At 41.5% G+C, this 21942-nt stretch overlaps 1 protein-coding gene across 4 annotated transcripts in view; it reads left to right on the plus strand.

Annotated features, from left to right (window-relative positions):
* Positions 1-21942, plus strand: part of SH3D19 (SH3 domain containing 19) — a 111836-nt gene that overhangs the window by 39800 nt on the left and 50094 nt on the right. For 2 of the 4 annotated variants that reach the window (XM_040251461.1, XM_040251462.1), the window contains exons 3-4: positions 6510-6550; positions 19490-19532. Coding sequence is in view for 2 of the 4 variants with exons in the window: in XM_040251459.1 (XP_040107393.1) it covers positions 18123-18138; positions 19490-19532 (59 nt within the window). In the remaining 2 variants the exon portion in view is untranslated. Of the gene's footprint in view, positions 1-6509; positions 6551-18097; positions 18139-19489; positions 19533-21942 lie in introns of all 4 variants that reach the window. The other 2 variants (XM_040251459.1, XM_040251460.1) reach the window with 2 other exon arrangements.

Below are 21942 nucleotides of genomic sequence, written 5' to 3' on the forward strand. Positions count from 1 at the left end.
TCATAACATCATGGCTGGTGCATACAAAGTAGCTATGGTCAACAATGTTTATTCTAGGGAGATGGCCCAAACTCCTCCTTGTTTTTTGAAACAATTTGCTGCATATCCCTGACCATGTATTCTTAGTGTTTAACCTGCCTGGTCATGCCGGCGTCAACAGTTCCCTCTAGCATGTTCCCACATCCTTCAGCGTGGCATCTGCATTCCCAGTCCTTCTGCTCTCTCACTGTGGCTTCTTCATATGCTGTGCTTAGATCACGCGCAGCTGTCTCTTCACTCCTGCTTTCCTTCTCATGTTCTTCAGGCTCAGTCAAGACACATGTCATATGTTGCATGCCACGATCGAGTGATGTATGCCTTCTCTGCACTCGTGGCACTTTGTGCCCACCCCTGTATACTATGAATAGCAAAGCACCTCTGATATTTGTCTTTCTCACCAAGGTCAGAGTCTGCGCTGTCAAGGCATGTCTGGTGCCTGATACATGTTATACATGTAATAAATATTGAATGTACGAGCGAATGGATGGGACAGAATACCTCTTTCAACCTGCAAAAATCACACCAATCTGGTTAAACCTTTCTACTGGGAGGTGGAGATGAATCCATCCAAATGCTGAGAGCCTTCAGAGAAGATGTTACCATGAGATAAAGTTCATATTCAGTGGCAGCTTTATCAAGTTGACTGGAGGGCTGTGCCTCTGGATCACATTAACTCAACTCCTTGCTAAGCTGATGTCTTTATTGACTGGTACTTTAATAATATGCCCATGGCATGTATTGAGGATTTTTATAAATAATGCATTTTTAGAGATATTTTCAGTTCCCTCTGAAGACAGAGAAGCTCCAAAACCCCATGTGGTGGTGATGATGATGGCACCTGCGGGCATCATTCTCATTTGTTTACCAAACAAACCAAATCCAGCAGCTCCTGGATTTGTGGAAACGGTTTTTTTCCTTAGCAAAGTGAGGAGGAGGGAGAGGGATGGATTTAAACCTAGGAACAAACTGTTACTTTGAAGGTTGTGTAAATATTTTTTAGAATCTGTTTTACTGTTATATTAATAAATAAAATGTGACCCAAAATAAGGAGAGGTTGGGTTTTCTTATGTGAATGAGATTAAGAATGACCATTTGTTGTTGTTGACAACATTACAACATCATACTTAGCAACTTTTATTTTGTTCTTTCCCGTATCTACAGAATCTGTATGAAATCTGGGGGGCAGGCTTTATACATAATGAGTGATTTGCCTACATATTGAACTTTGTGGAATGTTCAGAAACGTTTACCCACCCACCCAAGCCTGAATTAGAGATATTTGGACTGTAATCAGACTGCAGGGAGTTCACGTCTGCCTCTGTCACTTTCCCTCATATTGGGGCTTCCCTGCTAGCTCAGTTGGTAAAGAATCCGCCTGTAATGCAGGAGAGCCCGGTTTGATTCCTGGGCTGGAAATGTCCACTGGAGAAGGGAAAGGCTACCCACTCCAGTATTCTGGCCTGGAGAATTCCATGGACTGGATAGTCCATGGGGTTGCAAAGAGTTGGACACGACTGAGTGACTTTCACTTTCTGTCACTTTCCAGCTGTGTGACTGAAGCCCTAACCTCTAAGCCTGTTCCCCCCTCATTTTCAAAATTACGGTTGGCACACATGATAATAGGCTATTCTCATCATTATATTCATCACTGGAATCTCATTTCATTATGCTGAGAAACTCATTTTTAAAATGGAGTTTTCTTTCTTAAAAGCACCTTCTTAACCACTCAGCAAGGTTCTGTGCAAAAGCAGCAGGAGACAGCGATCCTACAGCACAGGCCAAGAGGGGCTTTTGGGGGGAAAGTGGATGAAAAGATGGAAGGGGACCCCCAGAGTCCTGGAGGAAGAGAAATCCAAAGCAGCAGTCAGGCCTGAGATAGTTCTCTCAGACCCAAACTTTTGGTTCTCCTCCTCAGGATACAGGCTTCCCTGGTGGATCAGAGATTAAAGCGTCTGCCTCCAATGCCGGAGACCCGGGTTTGATCCCTGGGTTGGGAAGATCCCCTGGAGAAGGAAACGGCAATCCACTCCAGTATTCTTGCCTGGAGAATCCCATGGACGGAGAAGCCTAGTAGGTTACAGTCCACGGGGTCGCGAAGAGTCGGACATGACTGAGCGACTTCACCTCACCTCACCTCACCTCAGGATCCAAAAGCCATTTCCCCAACCCTTCATTTTCCTCTGGAAGATCCATGATTCTCATACTCTGGACTGGGTTATCCGCTGCACTGAGAGCAAGGACTCCTGGTAATAGGGCAGCAGTGCTTGAAAAGCAGAAGGCAAAAGATCTGGGTCAGTTCTGCCAGGGGCCAGGACAGGCTTATAAGATTAAAATGGAGTGAAGATGCACTTCTGCAGTCCTGTGTTTTGTCATGGAGGAGTCGGTCTGGTCTCAGAATCTGTCTGAACAGCAGAAATCAGAGGAGAGCAAAGTAAGCCTCGAGGAAAACAATCTCTTAAAAACATCAAGTGTTAGGCCTACTCTCTATAGGCTATCAGACCGCAAAGTGAAAACTTGTCAAGGTTTATATGTGTGGTCAGATGTTTCGTGATGCCCCCAAAGATTATGAACAAATGAATCATGCTCACAGCAACTTGTATTTAATGAACACACACTTCATTCCAGGCATTGTATCAAATGCTTTCATACAGCAGTCCCCAACCTTTCTGGCACCAGTAATCAGTTTTGTGGAAGACAGTTTTTCCACGGACCCGGGGCAGGTGAGGGTGGGGTGGGGTGGTTTGGGGGTTATTCTAGCATATTACATTTATTGCGCACCTTATATCTGTTATTATTCCTTCAGCTCCACCTCAGATCACAGACACTAGATCCTGGAGGTTGGCGTCTACTGCTTTAATGGTTTCTCCCTCTTACGCTTCACAGCAACCTAGTGAGGGAGCTGAGTTACCTGTGCTTTTATACGTGAGGAAACAAGGTTCCTTGGAGAAGCTAAGGAGTTGAAACCGCACAAAGTTGCACCAGCTGGCAAGCGGAGGTGCTGGAAGTGACTATGGGCAGTTGGATCCACAGCAGGCTCTGCTGCCCCCTTCTTTAATCAGAGGTCAGGTGACTATACCTGCCGCTCCGTAGTGGCCCTCCTAGCTGGGTGTTCCGCGCTGGGACGGGAGCCTGAACTGTGCCGAGCAGGATTCCCATAGGTCTTCTTTTAAGGCTATGGAGTGGTACCCTCACCTGTAGCCTGGGCTCTGCAGAAAGGTGGAGATGAGGGGGCATCTACAAAACCACGAGGTTTCCAACCACAGCTACGTTTGAGGCTCAGAAATTGTGTTGTGTGCACCGCACAGCCTGGAGGCTGCTCCAGCATCTCCCAAACCTGATTCCCATAGACCTGCATTTGACCAACCACTAAAGCAGAACTTTAAACCAGAAATAAGATGTTGGTTGGTTTCTGGATCTAGCCTAAACATGATGCTGCAAGTCTTGAGAATTGTAGAACCTGAGCTCATCTCAGTCAGAATTTGATTTTGTAACAAGGTTTCCAGCGCCCCTGCCCTCCACCCCAACAGCAGCTTGTGGGATCCTAATCCACCAACAAGGGATTGACCCCTCACCCTTGCTAGTAAAAGCGCAGTCTGAAGGACTGGACCACCAGGGAATTCCTGACACACATTTTAATTTAAATGTAAACATACAGAAAAATACACGAAGTATACAGCTCCATGAATTATCACTCCCACTCAGCACTCTAGAGGCTGCCCTAACAAACTGGGTGACTTACGACAGAAATGTGTTGTCTCACAGTTCCAGAGTCTAGAAGACTGAAATCCGGCCTGTCAAGAGGGGTCGTTCTTCCCCTGAGAGCCACAGGGGAGTCCTCCCTTGCCTCTTCCTAGCTTCTGGGGGTCTGCGGTGTCTTCGCATTCCTCAGCTGGCAGCGGCTTCCCAACTCCCCGTGTCACGCAGCACTTTCCCTGTCTGGGCCTCTGTCTTCACATGGACTGCCTGTAAGGACACTAGTAACATTGGAATCAGGGGCCCACCCCACTCTATGATGACCTCATCTTGACTAGTAATGACATCTGTACCGACCTTATTTCCAAATAAGGTCACTCTAGGTACTAGGGATTAGGAATTCAACATATTTTTTGGTTGGAGTGGGGAGGAACAGTTTAACCCTAACACCCTCTACCATGTTCCACCCCAGTCAATATGCCTTTCTCCTTTACATAGATAACAAAGTGTCATCAGTTCAGTTCAGTCTCTCAGTCATGTCTGACTCTTTGCAACCCCGTGAATTGCAGCACACCAGGCCTCCCTATCTATCCATCACCATCTCCCGGAGTTCACTCAAACTCACGTCCATCGAGTCAGTGATGCCATCCAGCCATCTCATCCTCTGTCGTCCCCTTTTCCTCCTGCCCCCAATCCCTCCCAGCATCAGAGTCTTTTCCAATGAGTCAACTCTTCGCATGAGGTGATCAAAGTACTGGAGTTTCAGCTTTAGCATCTGACATCCTATAAAATCAGTGGTATTAAATAAGGAGATTACTACATGTAGACATTTGATTATATCCATTATACCCTGCCTGGACACATGTTTCTAAGTACTGATTCTGATCCTTTTCATTGCTAATATCTAAGTCAACATGATGTTAACATGTAGTCTCTCCAGTTTTGCACCAAGAAGTTTCTTCTCAAAACTTCAGTCAACCTACTTGTATTTTAGTGCCGTTATTAATATCACTTCTACATTACCATATATCAATCTTTATTCAAGTAGTTTTTTACAGAAAGCCTTCAAGAACCTTTATTTAACAAATAAATGTTGCTGAAAATACTATATTTTTAATTATGGTCCTACCATCATGATATTGGAGACCTCCTGGAGTGTTTTTTTTTTTTTTCTTCCTTCTCTGGTATAACAGTATATGCTTAAAAGTATTCCTCCCATAAACTGAACTGATATATCATTGTATCTTCTTGAAGTTTTATCTTATCTATCTAGCAAGGGGATTTATATAGATTACTACAGGCATAAACTTTTAAAAGAGCACAAACTGGAAAATAAGTATAAATTTTTTAAAAAGCATTAAAAAAACAAATGAGGAATTTTTAAACAAGTATTTTTTCCTGAATCGTATGATTAAAATTTCATGGTTGTATATTTTTTCTAAATGATTCCAAAGACAATCCAGCTGGTTTGAATAAAGACAAGAAACAAATGAACAAGCAACCGTACAAACTAGTGTTAATAGTATTACCCTTTGCAGCCAGATGGTTTCGACCAGTAAGATGAGGCTCGCAAGGTTTCTGTGACTCAGCCAAGATCACATAGTCAGGGGCAGCCAGGACCAACCAGCTACTGAACAAAACCCAGAGCAAGCAGAAGTGATGTTTGTAATTCTAATCTTAGGAAGAAATGCTGTTGGTCTTTAGGTCAATAAAAAAGTAAAGGTGAAAGTGTCAGTCGCTTAGTTGTGTCTGACTGTGACCCAGTGAACTGTAGCCCCCCAGGCTCCTCTGTCCCTGGAATTCTCCAGGCAAGAATACTGGAGTGGGTAGCCATTTACTTCTCCAGGAGATCTTCTCGACCCTGGGATCAAACCCAGCTCTTCTACATTGTAGGCAGATTCTTTGCCATCTGAGCCACGGCAAATTGACTATAAAAATGATCTATTTTGATGTGATGTAGAAGACAGGAATTCTAATGTCAAAACACAAAAGAGATATAGCAGGTCAAAATTCTTTTGGGCACCATGTAATTACTACCTGACTTTATGTCCAGAATTTTACTGGAAGATTCTCTGTGCAGAAGTATGAAAACCATTTTAAGGCTTCCATGGTAGCACAGTGGAGAAGAATCCACCTGCCAGTGCAGGAACACAGGTTTGATCCCTGGTCCAGGAAGATTCCATATCCCGCAGAGCAACTTAACCCATGTGCCACAAGTACTGAGCCCATATGCTGCGGCTGCTGAAGCACGCCTAGAGCCTGTGCTCCGCAGAGGCTCGAGAAACCTGTGCACCACCACGAAGAGTGGCCTCCACTTGCTGCAACTAGAAAAAGCCTGCACAGAGCATCAAAGACCCAACGAAACCAAAAATGAAAATAAATATTAAAAAAAAATTTTTTTTTAAGTTTTAAGGCAAAATTTTACTTCTGCTAGCCTCCTCAGTTCTCATAAAGCATCTTAAATAGCAGAGGCAATTTTTTTGGGGGGGTCATATTGCAAGGCACGCAGGATCTTAGTTACCTGAGCAGGGATTGAACGTGCTACCTGCAGTAGAAGTGCGGGTTCTTAACCACTGCACTGCCAAGGAAGTCCCTCAAAGGCAATTTTTAAAGTTTTTTAATTTGTGTTTCTTAAATATGATAGTCCAGTAACTAATATATCAACTGGCTGCTTGCAGCTATTTGCATCCCAGAAATGATCTGGCATTATAAATGATTCTGCTTTAAAAAGATTAATGAATGAATGTGTAATAACTTTTTTTTCTTTCTTTTTCTAGCCAAGGACCCTTGTCATCAATTAGAGCAGTAATCAAGAGATGTAAGTTTATTTTTCCTGCTCTGTATTTTCCACTGAAATAATTTTAAATGATGATTTAGATTTCCAGCAAATGATTGTATTTGATGAATCTTACAAAGACTCTGAGAAGAGTAGCTTCTCCTAAGGAATAATAAACCATTTCAGACAAGCAGCTGGGTTTTCAAGATTGTTTTCAACTTTGATTTATTTATAAACCAGTTCCTGAGAACAGTATTTTTCTTTTAGAGAACGCACCTGTTTTTAACAAATGTATTATCTAGTCAATTTTAATGATCTAATATAAATTGTAACTATTTTCCATAGGTAGAGACATCTGATGGGTTTCAAAAACATCAGATCCTGTACTTTTTTACCGATTTGCTTCCATGCTATTTTTGTTTCACTCTATAAATGCTTATGGAGTTCAGCTTACGCTTCCACATACACGATAGAAGTACTGTAACATAACTCTTTCTAAAATGGTGCATTCATACTTCCTGACTTTACTTCTTGGTTAAAGCTTTAAAATTTGCTCTTGGTACAAGAGTTCAACATTCTTTTTAATATAAGGCTTTGCAAACATCCCTTTTCCAAATAGAACACGGATGGTGTGTGCTCAGTCACTCAGTCTTGCCCAACTCTTTGAGACCCCATGGACTGTAGCCCGCCAGGCTCCTCTGTCCATGAGATTTCCCAGGCAAGAATACTGAAGTGGGTTGCCATTTTCTTCTCCAGGGAATCTTCCTGACCCAGGGATCGAACCCACGTCTCTTGCATCTCCTGCATTGGCAGGCAAATTCTTTACCATTGCACCACCTGAATTAACTGTTATTTTAAAAAATAAAGATAAGAAAGGGATATTAAATGTTCTTTGCGTTATTTGAACTGAGGTCACTACCCTCAGGAGAAGTATCCTGTTTTTAAAAACATAACTTATAATATTTAGTATGAATTTATGATACCCACAGGTGTGAAGGGCATGCATTTGAACCATTGCTGCTGCTGCTGCTGCTGCTAAGTCACTTCAGTCATGTCCGACTCTGTGTGACCCCATAGACGGCAGCCCACCAGGCTCTCCCATCCCTGGGATTCTCCAGGCAAAAACACTGGAGTGGGTTGCCATTTCCTTCTCCAATGAACCATTGCAGTGAATACTTTGTCAGGCGACAACACAGAAAAGCATTCCACATTTCCCATATTTAATTTTTTGATGATGGTCATGAATTATAAAGGTGTGGGAATGCCACAATTGATGTTGGTGGGAATTCATATATGAAATGAAAAGTTTATAATAGCTGTACATGGCTTAGAGCCCTTGGGGAAAGTGAGGGAGATGGGGCAGGAAAGGAATCTAGAAAGAAAAATAGGATTTCGAAATTAGGTAAGAGTTTCTTGCTAAAGGTATCAGTTCAGTTCAGTTGCTCAGTCGTGTCCAGTTCTTTGTGACCCCATGAATCACAGCACGCCAGGCCTCCCTGTCCATTACCAACTCCTGGAGTTCACTCAGACTCATGTCCATCAAGTCAGTGATGCCATCCAGCCATCTCATCCTCTATCGTCCCCTTCTCCTCCTGCCCCCAATCCCTCCCAGCATCAGAGTCTCTTCCAATGAGTCAACTCTTCGCATGAGGTGGCCAAAGTACTGGAGTTTCAGCTTCAGCATCATTCCCTCCAAAGAAATCCCAGGGCTGATCCCTTTCAGAATGGACTGGTTGGATCTCCTTGCAGTCCAAGGGACTCGCAAGAGTCTTCTCCAACACCACAGTTCAAAAGCATCAATTCTTTGGTGCTCAGCTTTCTTCACAGTCCAACTCTCACATCCATACCTGACCACTGGAAAAACCATAGCCTTGACAAGCTAAAGGTATAACTTGAGGTTATTAAGGTTATCTGTGTGTAAGAAAAACCCTGGAAGTAGTTCAATATTTAGGAAGGTAGTGTTGACAATCAGTAGAAAAGGTGGGAGAAAAAATGAAACAAAAAAACAAGAAATAGAGAAGGTGAAAAAGACAGAATCTTGTGAAACATCGGTATCTGAGATCAAGCCATGCATTTAAGGTTCTGTAGAGCTGGAGAGATGTGACCTCCTCTCACAGGAGTCTCGTCTGCCAACTCCTGCCTTTGTTCCATGACTTCTTACCTTGCCTCCCTGTTGGATTTCAAGACCTCTTTTGGGGGGGATACCTGATTTCCTGTAGATCCTCCAGGATGGATCTTGCTTAACCTGAGGCCTCTGTACCATGCAATGCTTAGGAGAGGTCGGCTAAGGAGGAGGGGACCAAAAAAAGCTGAAAAAGAAGGATGCCAGTAATAGAAAAACTCGGAGACAGCTGGATGTTAGTGGCCAAGGAAGGAGAGGTTTTCAAAAAGAATGAGTGAAAACTGCAGACAGCTCTTACTGCTGCAGCAGGTGAGGTGACAGGTGGTGAGACTAGGGTGTGTGTGGTGGTCAAGAGGCCAGAAGTGAACTTTGAGTAGATAGGTTTGGGAGAATATTGAAGCTGGAAGCCGCACTTCATTTCAACAGTGAATGGAGCATGTGAAGTGGGGGCAGCTGGATAGGCTCCTCTTTCATGAACTGGGTAGAAAGAGAAGGAGAAGGATGGCGGGTCAAGCAAAGAGATCTGTGCACATGTGTAGACTGTTTAGAAAGGAGCTTGGAGATGTTTGTAGGCCCCGAGGAAAGAGCCGGTGGGGAGACTACACTGTAGAGGAGAAGGGTGGAGAGGAAGAGATGAAGCAGGGCCCCAGAGGAGAGGGAAGGAGGGAGAAGATAAAACATAAGGAAATGCCTGCTTTAAGATGTCTTTAAAAAAAAAATAATAACCCAGTTGTCATTTAATGTAGCACTCACTTTGTATACACTAAAGAACTCTGTTGGTTATATTTATTTTTGCTGTTTAGGCGAGAAGGGCAAGCAGATCCTTGGGTGCTGCCATATAAAATAGAACGCAGAATAACTGTGTCATTCCCTCTCCATCCCCCTTTTTGTCCATCATATAAGAAAAAGGCATAAGCAGATTTTGTCTTTGTTGTTGTTGTTCAGTCACTAAGTCATGTCTGACTCTTTGTAACCCCTGTGGATGGCAGCACGCCAAGATCCTCTGTCCTCCACTATCTCCCTGAGCTTGTTAATTCATGTCCATTGATTTGGTGATGCTATCTAACCATCTCACCCTCTGTTGCCCTCTTCTCCTTTTACCTTCAATCTTTCCCAGCATCAGGGTGTTTTCAAATGAGTCAACTCTTCACACCAGGTAGCCAAAGTATTGGAGCTTCAGCTTCAGCATCAGTCCTTCCAAAGAATATTCAGGGTTTATTTCCTTCAGGATTGACTGGTTTGATCTCCTTGCAGTTGAAGGGACTCTTCAGAGTCTTCTCTAGCACCACAGTTCAAAAGCTTCAGTTCTTCAGCAATCAGCCTTCTTTATGGTTCAACTCTCTCACATCCATACATGACTACTGGAAAAACCATAGCTTTACCATACGAACCCTTGTCGGCAAAGTGATGTCTCTGCTTTTTAATATGCTGTCTAGGTTTGTCTTAGCTTTTCTTCCAAGGAACAAGTGTCTTTTATTTCATGACTGGAATCAAGAGGCTCTTTAGTTCTTCTTTGCTTTTTGCCATTAGGGTGGTATTATCTGCATATCTGAAGTTGTTGATATTTCTCCCAGCAGTGATGATTCTAGCTTGTGATTGATTCATCCTGGCATTTCACATGATGTACTCTGCATATAAGTTAAATAAGCAGAGTGATAATATACAGCCTTGATGTACTCCTTTCTCCATTTTGAACCAGTCATTCCATATTCAGTTCTATCTGTTGCTTCTTGACCTGCATGCAGGTTTCTCAGAAGGCAGGTAAAGTGGTCTGACCCTCCCATCTCTTTAAGAATTTTCCACAGTTCATTGTGATGCACACAGTCAAAGGCTTTAGCATAGTCAATGAAACAGAAGCAGGTGATTTCTGGAACTCTCTGGCTTTCTTCATGATCCAGTGACTGTTGACAGTTTGTTCTCTGGTTCCTCTGCCTTTTTGAAACCCAGCTTGTACATCTAGAAGTTCTCCATTCACATAATGTTGAAGGCTAGCTTGAAGGATTTGGAGTATAACCTTGCTTGCATGTGAAATGAGCACAGTTGCACAGTAGTTTAAACATTCTTTGGCATTGCCTTTCTTTGGAATTGGAATAAAACTTATCTTTTCCAGTCTTGTGGCCTCTGCTGAGTTTTCCAAATTTGCTGACATATTGAGTGCAGTACTTTAACAGCATCATCTTTTTGGATTTTAAGTAGCTCAGCTGGAATTCCATCACCTCCACTAGCTCTGTTCATGGTAATGCTTCCTAAGGCCCACTTGACTTGCCTCTTCAAGATATCCAGCCTAAGGGAGTGACCACACCATTGTGCTTACTCTGATCGTTAAGATCTTTCTTGTACAGTTCTGTGTATTCTTGCCACCTCTTCTTCATCTTTTCTGCTTCTCTTAGGTCATTACTGTCTCTGTCCTTTATTGTTCCCATCCTTGCATAAAGTGTCCCCTTGATATCTCTAATTTTCTTGAAGAGATCTCTAGTCTTTCCCATTCTGTTGTTTTCCTCTATTTCTTTGCGTTGTTCATTTAAGACAGCTTTCTTATCTATCTCTCCGTGTTATTCTCTGGAACTCCATGTTCAATTGGGTTTATCTTTCCATTTATCTCTTTTCCAGTCCTGTGACCACTGCTGAGTTTCCAAATTTGCTGGCATATTGAGTGTATCAGTTTCACAACATCATCTTTTATGAAGTTAAATAGCTCAGCTGGAATTCCATCACCTCCACTAACTTTGTTCTTAGTGATGCTTCCAAAGGGCCTCTTGACTTCTTCGCACTCTCCAGGATGTCTGGCTCTAGGCGAGTGGTCACACCATCATGGTTATCTGGGTCATTACGATCTTTTTTGTATAGATCTTCTGTGTATTCTTGCCACCTCTTCTTAGTATCTTCTGCTTCTTTTAGGTCCATACTGTTTCTCTCCTTTATTGTGCTCACCTTTGTATGAAATGTTCCTTTGGTATCTCTAATTTTCTTGAAGAGATTTCTAGTCTTTCCCATTCTATTGTTTTCCTCTATTTCTTTGCATTGATCACTGAGGAAGGCTTTCTTACTTCTCCTTGCTATTCTTTGGAACTCTGCATTCAGATGGGTATATCTTTCCTTTTCTCCTTTGCTTTTCACTTCTCTTCTTTTCTCAGCTATTTGTAAGGCCTCCTCAGACAACTGTTTTGACTTTTTGCATTTCTTTTTCCTGGGGATGGTCTTAATCATTGCTTCCTGTACAATGTCACGAACCTACATCCATAATTCTTCAGGCACTCTATCAGATCTAATCCCTTGACTATTTGTCACTTCTACTGTATAATCGTAAGGAATTTGATTTAGGTCATATATCTGAATGGTCTAGTGGTTTTCCCTACTTTCTTCAATTTCAGTCTGAATTTGGCAATAAAGAATTCATGATCTGAGCCACGGTCAGCTCCCAGTCTTGTTTTGGCTGACTGTATAGAGTTTCTCCATCTTCAACTGCAAAGAATATAATCAGTCTGATTTCAACATTGACTTATATGGTGATGTCCATGTGTAGAGTCATCTTTTGTGTTGTTGGAAGAGGGTGTTCACTATGACGACTACAAAACTCTTTGACAAAAGAGTTAGCCTTTGCCCTGCTTCATTTTGTACTCTAAGGCCAAACTTCCCTGTTAGTCCAAGTATCTCTTGACTTCCTACTTTTGCATTCCAGTCCCCTATGACAAAAAGGACATCTTTTTTGGTGTTAGTTCTAGAAGGTCTTGTATAGGTCTTCATAGAACCGTTCAACTTCAGCTTCTTTGGCATTAATGGTTCCGGCATAGACTTGGATTGAATGGTTTGCCTTGGAAACTAACAGAGATCATTCTGTCATTTTTGAGATTGCACCCAAGTACTGCATTTCAGACTCTTTTGTTGACTATAAGAGATACTCCATTTCTTCTAAGGGATTCTTGCCTACGGTCAGTCAGTCAGTTCAGTCTCTAAGTCACGTCTGACTCTTTGTGACCCACATGGACTGCAGCACGCCAGGCTTCCCTGTCCATCACCAACTCCCGGAGCTTGCTCATACTCTTGTCCATCAAGTCGGTGATGCCATCTCATCCTCTGTCATTCCCTTTTCCTCCTGCCTTCATCTTTCCCTGCATCAGGGTCTTTTCCAATGAGTCAGTTCTTCACATCAGGTGGCCAAAGTATTGGAGCTTCAGCTTCAGCATCAGTCCTTCCAATGAATATTCAGGACTGATTTTCTTTAGGATGGACTGGTTTGATCTCCTTGCAGTCCAAGGGACCTTCAAAAGTCTTCTCCAACACCAAAGTTCAAAAGCATCAATTGTTCTGTGCTTAGCTTTCTTTATAGTCTAACTCTCACATCCATATGTGACTACTAGAAAAACTATAGCTTTGACTAGATGGACCTTTGTCAGCTAAATAAGGTCTCTGCTTTTTAATATGCTGTCTAGGTTGCTCCTAGCTTTTTTTTCCCAAGGAACAAACATCTTTTAATTTCATGGCTGCAGTTACCATCTGCAGTGATTTTGGAGCCCAAAAAAGTAAAGTCTCTCACTGTTTCCATTGTTTCTGCATCTATTTGCCATGAAGTGATGGGACTGGATGCCATGATCTTTGTTTTTTGAATGTTGAGTTTTTAGCCAGCTTTTTCACTCTCTTCTTTCACTTTCATCAAGAGGCTCTTCAGTTCCTCTTCACTTTCTTTCATAAGGGTGGTGTCATCTCCATATCTAAGGTTATTGAAAGTTCTCCTGGCAATCTTGATTCCAGCTTGTGCTTCAGCCAGCCTGGCATTTCGCATGATGTACTCTGCATATAAGTTAAATAAGCAGAGTGACAATATACAGCCTTGATGTACTCCTTTCGCAATTTAGAACCAGTCTGTTGTTCAATGTCCAGTTCTAACTCTTGCTTTGACCTGCATTTAGGTTTCTCAGGAGGCAGGTAAGGTAGTCTAGTATTCCCATCTCTTTAAGAATTTTCCACAGTTTGTTGTGATCCACAGAGTTAAAGGCTTTAGTATAGTCAGTGAATCAGAAGTAGATGCTTCTCTGGAACTTTCTTGTTTTTTCTATGATCCAACGGATGTTGGCAATTTGATCTCTGGTTCTTCTGATTCTTTGAAACCCAGCTAGTACATCCGGATGGTCTCAGTTCACATAATGCAGAAGCCTAGCTTGAAAGATTTTGAGTATAACCTTGCTTGCATGTGAAATGAGCACAATTATACAGTAGTTTGAACATTCTTTGGCATTGCCCTTGTTTGGAATTGAAATGAAAACTGATCTTTTCCAGTCCTGTGGCTGAAAGATGAACTCCCCAGCTTGGTAGATGTCCAGTATGCTACTGGAGAAGAGTGGAGAAATAGCTCCAGAAAGAATGAAGAGGCTGAGTCAAAGCGAAAACAGTGCCCAGTTTTGGATGTGACTGGTGATGGAAGTGAAATCTCATGTTGTAAAGAACAATATTGCATAGGGTCCTGGAATTTAGTTCCATCAATCAAGGAAAATTGGAAGTGGTCAAACAGGGGATGGCAAAGTGAGCACTGACCTTTTAGAAATCAGTGAACTAAAATGAATCAGAATGGGCAAATTTAATTCAGATGACCATTACATCTACTACTGTGGGCAACATCTGTTGGATCATAGAAAAAGCAAGAGAGTTCCAGAAAAATGTCTTATTCTGCTTTATTGACTATGCCAAAGCCTTTAACTGTGTGGATCACAGCAAACTGTGGAAAATTCTTCAAGAGATGGGAATACTAGACCACCCTACCTGCCTCCTGAGAAATCTGTGTACAGGTCAAGAAGCAACAGTTAGAACCAGACATGAAACAATGGTTGGATGGCATCACCAGTTGGATGGCATCACCGACTCGATGGACATGAATTTGAGCAAGCTCTGGGAGTTGGTGCTGGACAGGGAAGCCTGCATGCTGCAGTCCATGGGGTCACAGAGTCAGACACGACTGAGCAACTGAACTGGACTGGAACAACGGACTGGTTCTAAATTGGGAAAGAAGTACGTCAAGGCTGTATGTTATCACCCTACTTATGTAACTTATGTGCAGAGTACATATGAGCGACTGAACTGAACTGAACTTGTCCCTTGCCTTTCTTGTCTCTTATTTTCTCAGCTATTTTTAAGGCCTCTTCAGCCAACCACTTTGCCTTCTTGCATTTTTGTTCTTTGGGATGGTTTTGGTCACTGCTTCCTGAACAATGTTCCGAACCTCATCCATAGTTCTTGAGGCACTCTGGCTACCAGATCTAATCCCTTGAATCTATTTGTCAGGTATGATCTAAGTCATACCTGAATTGCCTAGTGGTTTTTCCTACTTTTTTAAATTTAAGTCTGAATTTTACAATAAGGAGCTCATGATCTGAGCCACGGTCACTTCCAAGTCTTGTTTTTGCTGACTGTATAGTGTTTCTCCATCTTTGGCTGCAAAAAACATAGTCAGTCTGATTTTAGTATTGTGTTGTTGGGAAAAGGTTTTGCTATGACCAGTGTGTTCTCTTGACAAAACTCTTTGAGCCTTTGCCCTGCCTCATTTTGTACTTCAAGCCCAATCTTACCTGTTATTCTGGGGATCTCTTGACTCCTTACATTTGCATTCCAATCCCCTGTGATGAAAAGGACATTTGTGTGTGTGTGTGTGTATGTGTGTTAGTTCTGGAAGATGTCCTAGGTCTGCATAGAACTAGTCAACTTCAGCTTCTTCAACATCAGTGGTTGGGGTATAGACTTGGATCACTGTGATGTTGAATGGTTTGCCCTGGAAACAAACCGAGATCATTCTCTCGTTTTTGAGACTGCATGCACGTACTGCATTTTGGACTCTTGTTGACTATGAGGGCTACTCTCTTTCTTCCAAGGGATTCTGGCCCACAGTAGTGTATGTAATGGTCATCTGAATTAAATTCACCCATTCCCATCCATTTTAGTTCATCTCCTGCCTGACCATGTCCAATATACCTTGATTTGTGGACCTAACATTCTAGATTCCTATGCAAAATTGTTCTTAACAGCATCAGACTTTACTTTTACTACCAGCCACAACTGAGTGTCATTTCTGCTCTGGCCCAGCTGCTTCACTCTTACTGGAGCTATTACTAATTGCCCTCTGCTCTTCCCTAGTAGTGTATTGGAGGCCTTCTGACCTGCAGAGCTCATCCCGGTGTCGTATCTTTTTGCCTTTTCATACTGTCTGTGGGATTCTCCGGGCAAGAATACTGGGGTGGTTTGCCATTTCCTCCTCCAGTGGGTCATGTTTTGTCAGAACTCTCCACTGCGACCCACCTGCGTGGCATGGCTCATGGCTGCATTGAGTTACGTACGCCCCTTCGCAACGATAAGGGAGGGATCTGTGAAGGATATCCTTAAAACAACCCTAATAAAGTAGGTATTATTTTCTTCATTTTATACGCTGAGCAAATCAAAGTCATCCAGATCATGCGTGCTTTCTTTCCTACAGTAGCTTGCCATTCCCTCCTCCAGTGGACCGCATTTTGTCAGAACTCTTCACTGTGACTCGTCCGTGTTGGTAGGCCCTGCATGGTAGCATGGCTCATAGATTCACTGTGTTATACAAGCCCCTTAGCTATGTCAAGGCTGTGATCCATGAAGTGGAAATTTTGTCTTGCCCAACCCAATAAAATGTTTGCTTTCCTATCCCAGACTTAGTCATCTATTCTTGACAAGGAAGAGACCTTATCATATTTTGAAAGCAATTTTCCTTAACTGATTGTATTTTAAATTCTTTCATAATGATTCTGGATCCAGTCAAGTCTTGAGATTCTTCATTTTGTGTTCATTCTTGTGAACACTAAATATTTGGGGCAGAGTTCTTGAACGTGTTCTATGCGGATACATGTGGAAATTCATGCTTTTCCTTTCATTAACTTTTTAAGAGGAAATTATTCTTTGAAATTCACAGATGTAGCTAATATTCATTGCTTTTTATGAGCCAGCAACTGTTCATTTACATTATAAAATAACCGCCAGCATGGTGGGTGTTAACCCCATTTTACAGATGGGGATACTGAGTCTAGGAGATTAAATGGCTTCATGAGATAGGTCAGAGATGTGAGCCTAGACTTCCTGACTTCAAGGCCCTTTTGAGCTTTCCACTCCAAGGGCATTCCTGTTACCATGTCAAATGCCTCTAGTTTATACTCTGTCTGAAGCAAATGTAATTAGTATTTTTATTACTGTGATTTTTATTGGTAAGGTAGTACTATAGCAAAGATGCTTGTAATATAATCCTTCTATGTGTTTATTTCTCCTGCCTATCATTTAGTTGATAATTTTGAATTATTTAGAATGAGGGCTAGCATCCAGCTGTCCTGGCTCCACAAGGAGGTTAACTGGTCATTCTGCTCATCTGTGAGGTTGGAGAAGGATGGTCATGAAGGATCCATCCAGATTTATGACCCTGTTGGAATTTAGGAGAGTTCTTTATTAGCACTAATATTGCAAATCCAGATCTCAATCTTTTATAAACAGCTGGATATGAATTCCCTTTGTACTGAGAATTTAGCCATATGAACTGAAAACTTGGCGAATAATTCATGAAACAATAGGCGTTTCACTAAGAAAGCCTTGCCTTAGTTCTGTGGCCTTAATCCAAAACGCACGGAAGACTGGCAGCGTGTGGCAGAGGTCAGAGGGGCATGTTGTTCTGTGGGGGCCGTGGCGGCAGATGTGACTCTCCTGGCAACAACCAGATCAACTCTGTCTAATCTGGTGAAATGAGAATGAGATTAAGCAGATAGCTGAGAAACTAACAGGAAGATTGTGAGGCACTATGTGAAAATCTGCCATGAGAATCTGAAGTGTTTCTAGCTACTGAACTTGTTCACTGACAAAAAGTGCCAGTCATCCTATAAGGGTCAGGAGAGAAAAGAGATTTCAAAGATGAGGGAGTGTGAGGGGGGGAATTCAGAGCAGGAGAGGGGAGAGGAGTGGTTCTGCAAGACTGTGGAGGAGGCCTGTAAGTAGGGTTAGGGGGCCTTCAGTCCCCTCATCCTGCTCCATCAGTGTGGGGGCTCCAGTCTGCTTGCGGGGGCGGGGGCGTTACTAACAACCGCTGGTGTGAAGGGGCAGAGTCAAGTGAAAAGCCACCGATTTGAAAGATGTAAATTGACTACTGAATTACCTTTTACATATTATTCATACTTCAAAATTGATCCCTGTTGAAGTAGCAAATTGATTTTGTAAAATGATTCTTTTTTTTTTTTTGCTAAAAACTGTAGGAAGATTTTTTTCCCCCCTGTGGCTATGTGTGTGGATATCCTGCCTGCAACATAATTCTTTAGTCTCTGAAACTATGGTTCATCAACTTTTCCTTTTTCTCAAAATGCAGAGGGGGAGAAACAGTGGCATGGCAAGAGTTTTGCTGCTGAATTCCTTTTAGAGCTTAGGCAACTGGGTTCACTCTTTTTTCTCCCTTTCTTCTTCTGTAACCCCTTCTTTTTTTCCTTTAGCATTCATGAATAGTACACAGCAAAAATGCCCCGTGGAAGAGGTATGTTTGTGATGATACATAACACAATGTCTTTTAAAAGTGCTGTGTCTGCTGATTCTGGCTTTAGTGATCGTGGTGATGTGATTGTAACTTACTTGGTGAGCCTCTGACTTAATGAAACCATTCCTACAAATCAGACCTGCTGCTCAGAGCTTCAGCTTCTCTGTACTCTTTTTCCAGTAGAGAAAATATACCTCAACTTGGTTTAACTCTTGATAGACAATGTACCAGTCAGTCACACCGGTTGATGATAGGAGGTCAGAACATCCTCCAACTTGAGATCCAAGGGTTTTGGTTTCAGGTGTTAGGTTTGCTTTGCTAACCCCATGCAGGATCCGCTGTCAGCACCAGCCCCAGCCTGAATTTCACCCCCTTTCCCAACTCTGCCCCTGCCTTCCGCTTGGGCAGCCTCCTGGATCAGAGAGAACCAGAACTTAACAGGAGGAAGAAAGATTCATACCTTCAACTTGTTCAAATCAAAAGAACTAAAAAGTAGAAGAGCAAAGAGACATAGGAAGTAGAAATAGTTGATATCTGAAACAAATCCCCTTTTGTCCACAAATTTTTTACCATATACTATTTGATTTTTTTAAGGTATCTTTTAAATGTGCTTCTTAAAATAGGAATACTGTTCTCTGTTACACATGTGTGTGTAATAGTGACCCCATGTGTGACACATTTTCCAAGTCATCTGGTTAATACAGAATTGAATTTTTAAATATGGAAAAATATAATCCATCTAGTTTTTGGAGTTTGAGGTTTAAGGGAAAAGTTAGTGCTGCATGTACAATAATAGTCTCTAAACATGTTTATAAAAGTGATTTGAACACTTTTTGCATGTATTATCTCTTAATTTAAGTAACAAAACAACCTCATAAAACTCAAGAAAAATGAGAAAATAGTTGGAAATTTGACCACTTCCACTCTCTTTATAATAGACTTATAAACAAATATCACAAAAGCATACTCATATGGATTAGAATAGATATTTAAAATTTTTTTCTGCCTATCTTTGTTTCCTGTAATCATAATGCTCTTACCGGGCAGTTTCTACTTAATAGCTGTCTGCTTTGTTTATTCTTCAAATTATTTTCAGAACCATAGAACGTGCTTTGGAATGGTTTTGAAATCTATATTTTCTTATGCAACTCAAATATATAACTATAATTAACTTTATGCCATATGAGAAGATTGTTTTGATTTGCTTTTCTACTTATGGGTGGTAAAATTCGTATGTTCTATCTAATGTCAAGTATCAGCTAGCTTTTTCCAAAACTGTATCCTGTAAAAGTTTAAACCTTTATTCAACGTATGAATTTTGTACTATATCAGAGTATTGTTTCTTTTGTAGCTTCTCGGACTTCTATTCAGAGTGAGCTTCATCGAGACAGGAGGTATGGTTATATTTATAATAGAGGACATATATTCTGCTAATTATGAACTAAAAGTATCATCAGTTAACAAACTGCATATTTTTCTCATAAACAGTATATTACAGTGTTTTACCTCATCAATACATTTTCTAAATTAATCTACAAGTTTGAATGATGGTTTCTCTTGAGAAAAGAAGCATTACAAGCCTGAAAATGGTCTCTTGACAGTAATCATTTACTGAAGTCAGTTTCAAAATGTTTATTAAGCAATTGCTATATGGAAAGCATTGCTGTAAATGCTTCAGTGATATGCTTTGTACCTCATAGTTGCTTAATAAATACCCCATGGATGAATGAACTGATAACAGGATAGAAAACTGAATAAAGGAAAGATAACGAAAGGAAAAGTCAGGTAAGCTAGATAGATAGCAAGTGAATAAAAATGGCTAGATGACTGGTGGTGGGGGAGCAGGGAGGAGTGAGTCACTGTACAGACAGAAGGAACGACCAACAGATGGACCGATGGTAGGATGGGTGGGAGGGTGGACAGGCAGATGAGTAGAAAGGTAGACTTATTGTCCCTACTTTCAGATTTCTTAAAATATAGTGTAATGAACACGGACTTTAACCAAGTTCAAATCCTGACTTTGCTGTCTCACCCTGTGACCTCAGGCAAGCTCCTTAACCTTTCTTAGTTTATGTATCCCCGCCTTTAAAATACATCATAGGGTTGGCACAAGGGCTAATACATGTATAGTGGTTAACATTTATTAACTAGTAGCTCACTATCTAGATAAAAGCTATATAATCAGAGAAGGCAATGGCACCCCACTCCAGTACTCTTGCCTGGAAAATCCCATGGGCAGAGGAGCCTGGTGGGCTGCAGTCCATGGGGTCGCTAAGGGTCGGACACAACTGAGCGACTTCACTTTGACTTTTCACTTTCATGCATTGGAGAAGGAAATGGCAACCCACTCCATTGTTCTTGCCTGGAGAATCCCAGGGACGGGGGAGCCTGGTGAGCTGCCGTCTCTGGGGTCACACAGAGTTGGACATGACTGAAGTGACTCAGCAGCAGCAAACATTGAAATGACTCTCTTGGATTCCACAGAGGGAAGTGAAAGTTAATTGTGCTACACTTAGCATTATATCTAAGAGGGCTAAAGGCTAAATGCAATTTGTGAAACAATTTTTCTAACTCTTAATACATGCTCATTACAGAAAGTATTGGAAAACTAAGAAAAATATAAAGATTAAAACAGAGCTTATTCACTCTCCTATGTAAAGACAGCAACAGTTAGTAACTTTGAATAGTACATTCCAGATTATGAAGATAGGTAGCTAGATTCTGTACATACACCTCAGAACCTGGCTTTTCTTCATAATTAGATCTGGTAATTATAGGTCCCTTTGTCAATGCAATTTCTTCCAATATATGACTTTTGTGATTAAATAATATTTGTGAGGTGATCATATACTTTGTTTAATCATTTTTCTCATTGAAATATGTTCTTATTTCAGTTATTTGTCCTAATAAGTAATTCTTATTATTTTAATTTTTAAAAGCTGTAAGCAGAGGTTCTTAGGGAATACAGTTCAAACAAAATCAATGGGCAGGTTCTGCTGTTTCACAAGCTATCATGAGAATGTGTGTGCATGTACAGTTTTGATAATGGCAGTGCATTTTATTTTTATTTTCCATAGAGTACCAGAGAAAGGCAGAGCAGGTCATCATCACACTTATTTGTTAGATGAGAAAAGTGAGGCTCAAGAGAGGTTGATGAGTTTGCTCAGAGTCAGGCAATTGGTGTTTGTTACAAAATCAGGTTGAAGGTTAAACATGAGATCAGAGAATCAGCTTAAGAAAATAATGAAAGAAGCCACATCTAAATCACTGTGGCTCCTCTGGACTGAGGATTAATCATCAGATTCATGTACAAACTGACCAGGAACACAAACACACACACACATCAGGGTCTAGAAGTGAACGTGCCAACTCTAAACACTTAAAGATGACTCTGATTGAGGGAGAGGTAGAGTGAGGAGGAAGAAGCTGTTCTAATTATATAGTATTGTTTCCGAGTATGTACTTGGAATAACAGGAAACGAAACATTTCCATTTGACCAATGCATTTTTCTACCTTATGATGCACCTATGTTTGTAGCATAGGCTAGATAGCAGAGCCCTCGGAGAACGAGGTTGTATGGGTCTTGGTTCTTAATTCTGACCAACCAAGGCAGAGTGAAATGTGCTCGAGTTGTATCTCTAACTCTCTGAGGCCAATGTCTTGGAAGATGGCTGTCATTTGCTCCTTCGAAGCCTGCCTGGGTATACTGGTAGAGACAGCCCAGGCCAGACAGGTCATTTCTGTGACTGGCAGGCTTTATGTCACTTTCTTGGCTGATAGTTATTTTCATAAATCTTTGAACA

This window comes from Oryx dammah, unplaced genomic scaffold, assembly GCF_014754425.2.
Source record: "Oryx dammah isolate SB20612 unplaced genomic scaffold, SCBI_Odam_1.1 HiC_scaffold_12, whole genome shotgun sequence".
Lineage (NCBI taxonomy): Eukaryota > Metazoa > Chordata > Mammalia > Artiodactyla > Bovidae > Oryx > Oryx dammah.